Here is a 3,743-nt window from a genome sequence, read left to right as displayed (position 1 = left end):
TGTGTTCACCGTCTCCGGACACTGCCCGCTGGACGCTGTCTGTGTTCCCCGTCTCCGGACACTGCCCGCTGGACGCTGTCTCTGTTCACCGTTTGTGTCTACTCTCTTCAGAAACTGCCTACTGTCCACTATCTCTGGATACTGACCACTGTCTCCGGACACTTCCCATTGTTTCTGTCCACAGTCCATACACTGTCCCGTGTCCAAAAACTGTACAGTCTCTATGGACATTGTCCCTGGACAGAGCCCACTGTCCGGACACTGCCCACTGTCTCTGGTCAGTGCCCCTATCCACTGTCTCCAAACACCGTCCTCTGCCTCCAGGCACTGTCTACTTTCTTCAGACACAGTCCAGAGTCTCCGGACATTGTCTCTGGACACTGTTCACTATGTCCACACACTTTGTCTGGTTATTGTAATTTGTCCACTATCTCTGCCTCTGACCCACTGTCTCCACCTGTGTTCCACGAAGTTTAAAATTTGGGTCGCCTTTTCAGGACAGAAATTAGGAGAATTTTCTTTTTGTCAGGAGATTATGTCACTTTGGCACTCTGCTTCAGAAGGCAATGGAGGTGGGTCATTGAATATTTTTAAGGTGGAGCTGGATAGATTCTTGTTGGGCAGGGGAATCAACGGCGATTGGGAATGGATGGGAAGGTGGAATTCAAAACACAAACAGATCAGTTTTATCTTATTAAATGACAGAGCAGGCTTGGGGGGACAAATCGTAGAATCCCCACATTGTGGAAGCAGGCCACCTGCCCCATCAAATCCACACTGAACCCTGAACAGCATCCCACCCAGACTTGAACCGCTGCATTTCTCATGGCCAATCCACCTGACCTGCACAAAATCTTTGGACTGTGAGAGGAAACCGGAGAAAACACACGCAGACGTGGGGAGGTTTTAATTGTTAAGGATAATCTGTCTCACCACCCAAATGGATCTGAGGAGGAGGTAATTGCAGTTTTCACATTGTTGGCTCAGCCTCCCATTAGGAATTGTCCAAATTCATTACAAACGCCAGAGAAAGCGCTTTAGAATTACAGCACTGAATGAGGCCATTTGGCCCATCATGTCTGTGCCTGCTCTGATAGAACAACTCAGCTACCTCCACTCCCTTGTCTTTTCCACATAGCCATGGCATTTCTTTCTCTTCAGGTAATTATGCACTTAATGAAACCCCCCAACTACTGGAGTCATACAGCACAGAAATAGACCCTTTGGTCCAACCGGTCAATGCTGACCATGTTCCCCAACTAAACTAGTTCCACTTTCCTGCGTTTGGGCCATATTCCTCGAAACCTTTCCCAATCATGAACTTATCCAAATGTCTTTTAAATGTTGTAACTGTACCTGCATCAACCACTTTCTCTGGCAGTTCATTCCACACATGAGCCATTCCCTGTGTAAAAAAGTTGCCCCTCATGTCCTTTTTAAATCTTTCTCCTCCCACCCTAAAAATATGCCCCCTGGTTTTGAACTGTGCCAACCTAGGGAAAAGACCCTTGTCATTCACCTTATCTATGCCCCTCTTGATTTTATAAAGGTCACCCCTAACTTCCAGTGAAAAAAGATCCCAGCCTTTCCAGTCTATTTTTATATCTCAAACTCTCCATTCACGGTAACATCTTGGTAAATCTTTTCTGAACCCTCTCCAGTTTAATAATATCTCTTCTATAACAGGGCGACCAGAACTGCACACAATACTTTGGAAGAGGCCTCACCAACATCCTGTACAACCTCAACATGATGTCCCAACACCTATACTCAAAGGTCTGAGCAATGAAGGCAAGTGTGCTAAATGTCTTCTCAACCACTACCATACAAGGGCAGTAGATATCAATACCTGCAAGTCCCTCTCCACACCACTCACCATCCTAACTTGGACATACATTGCTGTGCCTTCAATGTCAAAATCCAGGAACTGCCTCCTTATCGGATTGTAAGTGTACCTAAACAAAAATGGATTACAGTGGTTCAAGAAGGCAGCTCATTAACACCTTCTCTAGGGCAATTAGGGATGGACAATAAATAGCTCAGCTTGTATCACATCCCATCAACACTTGAGGCAGCACATTCCACATAAAACACTCCCTATATAAAAATATCTCCTCCTTTCATTCTTTTGCCAATCATTTCAAATCACTGACTTCTGGGTCTTGACCCTTCCACCAATGGGAACAGTTTCTCTCTAACTACTTTGTCAAATCACTAAAGATTCTATCAAATCTCCTCCTGACCTTCTCAAGAGAGAACAGCCCCATCTTTGCCAACCAATCCCTGGAACTGAAGTCACTGATTTTTGGAGGCCGTAAGTATTCCCCGTCTAAAACCTGAAGTGCAGTGCTCAGAAATGGACATAATTACCCTGTTAAGGTATAACCAATGTTTTGTAAAGTTACACCATAACTCAATGCCTCTTTTTAAAAAATTTGTTCATAGGATGTATGTGCTGGCCAACATTTATTGCCCATCCTGAGTTGTTGTGCAGAGGCACAGACTGGTAAGAATATTTTTTTTAAAAACAACAGTGGTTAGGCCAGATTTTTTTAAATTATTGAATTCAAATTTCACCATCAGCCTTGGTGAGATTTGAACCTACATTCCCACAACACTAGAGTGGCTTTCTGGATTACTAACTCAGTGATATTACCACTATGCCACCCGTCTGGGCACTATCCCTGGACATTGTTCCCTCTCTGTCTCTGTGGACACCGCCTATGGACATTGTACATCTCTCTTTCTCGGATGCTGTGTCTAGACATTGTACCCGCGTGCTCTGGATAATGTCTTTAGACATTACACATTTCGCTCTGCACACTCTTTGAACATTGTTCCATCTCTCTGGATGCGATCTCTGGACGTTGTGCCCTCTATCTCTGGACACTATTGCTGGACATTGAAGAATTTTCCATTGATTCCCACTGACACCAGTTTTGCTGTGCACCTTGATGCCACAGTCAGTCAAATGCTGCCTTGATGAGTTGTTCGTTTGTTAATTTATTTTTGTTTAGTTGAAAGGTGTATGCAGTAAATGTTTCTTGCATTCCCACAGTCTTGACACATTAGAAATATTTCATTGGCTGTAAATGCACTTGAGACTTCTTGAGGTTAGAAAAAGCGCTGCAAGTTATTTCTCCTTCTATCTCTCTTGTCTTCTCCTTTTTGAAAAAAATTGTGATATTCGCTTCCATTGAACATATGAATAAATACAGAGAAGTTGGTGCCACAGCAGTTTAATCAACACAAGAAGTACATTTTCTTTCAAAACTTTAATTTTTATAGTAACCAAAACAGTACAACACTCCTTGTTTGCCTAAACTAGTTTCTGAACTGATGGTGCAGACAGGCTTTACTTTAGTCAAAGAAATAATCCCGTATCCTTGTTTTCTCGATCCAGGGGATGTAGGCAGTGGTTCTGGTAAACACACTTGGCTTGTTCTCAACTGTGCAACCAATAGGTCCGAAACTGACCACCCCATGGACTTCCCACTTGTGCGAGTCAAGCTGACAGAGAAGAGGACCACCAGAATCCCCCTGAAAGATAACATGCACTGAATCTCATCAATGCACCATTAGATACTGTAGTTCCCAGTGACACTTCCTTAAACAGTGAGTCACCATGACACCATTAAACACAGTGATTCCCAGTGACACACTGTTAAACAGTGAGTCCCAGTGACACTATTAAACACAGTGAGTCCCAGTGACACACCGTTAAACAGTGAGTCCCAGTGACA

The 3,743-nt window shown here is 43.8% G+C and overlaps 1 protein-coding gene and 1 long non-coding RNA gene across 2 annotated transcripts in view; one reads left to right on the top strand and one right to left on the bottom strand.

Annotated features, from left to right (window-relative positions):
• Positions 1-3,247, top strand: LOC125486870. Its single transcript, XR_007265491.1, has 2 exons — positions 1-957; positions 1,687-3,247. It is a non-coding gene; the product is annotated as an uncharacterized LOC125486870 (long non-coding RNA).
• LOC109918262 (elastase-1-like) overlaps positions 3,224-3,743 on the bottom strand; it is a 23,490-nt gene continuing 22,970 nt past the window's right edge. The window contains 1 exon segment of the mRNA XM_020518167.2: positions 3,224-3,540. Coding sequence (XP_020373756.2) covers positions 3,361-3,540 — 180 coding nt within the window. The 3' untranslated portion in view covers positions 3,224-3,360.

The sequence above is a fragment of the Rhincodon typus genome, chromosome 34 (genome assembly GCF_021869965.1).
Source record: "Rhincodon typus isolate 14 chromosome 34, sRhiTyp1.1, whole genome shotgun sequence".
NCBI classification, from domain to species: Eukaryota; Metazoa; Chordata; class Chondrichthyes; order Orectolobiformes; family Rhincodontidae; genus Rhincodon; species Rhincodon typus.
Note: the sequence above shows the minus strand (reverse complement) of the source record. Positions and strands in the feature narration are given on the sequence as shown.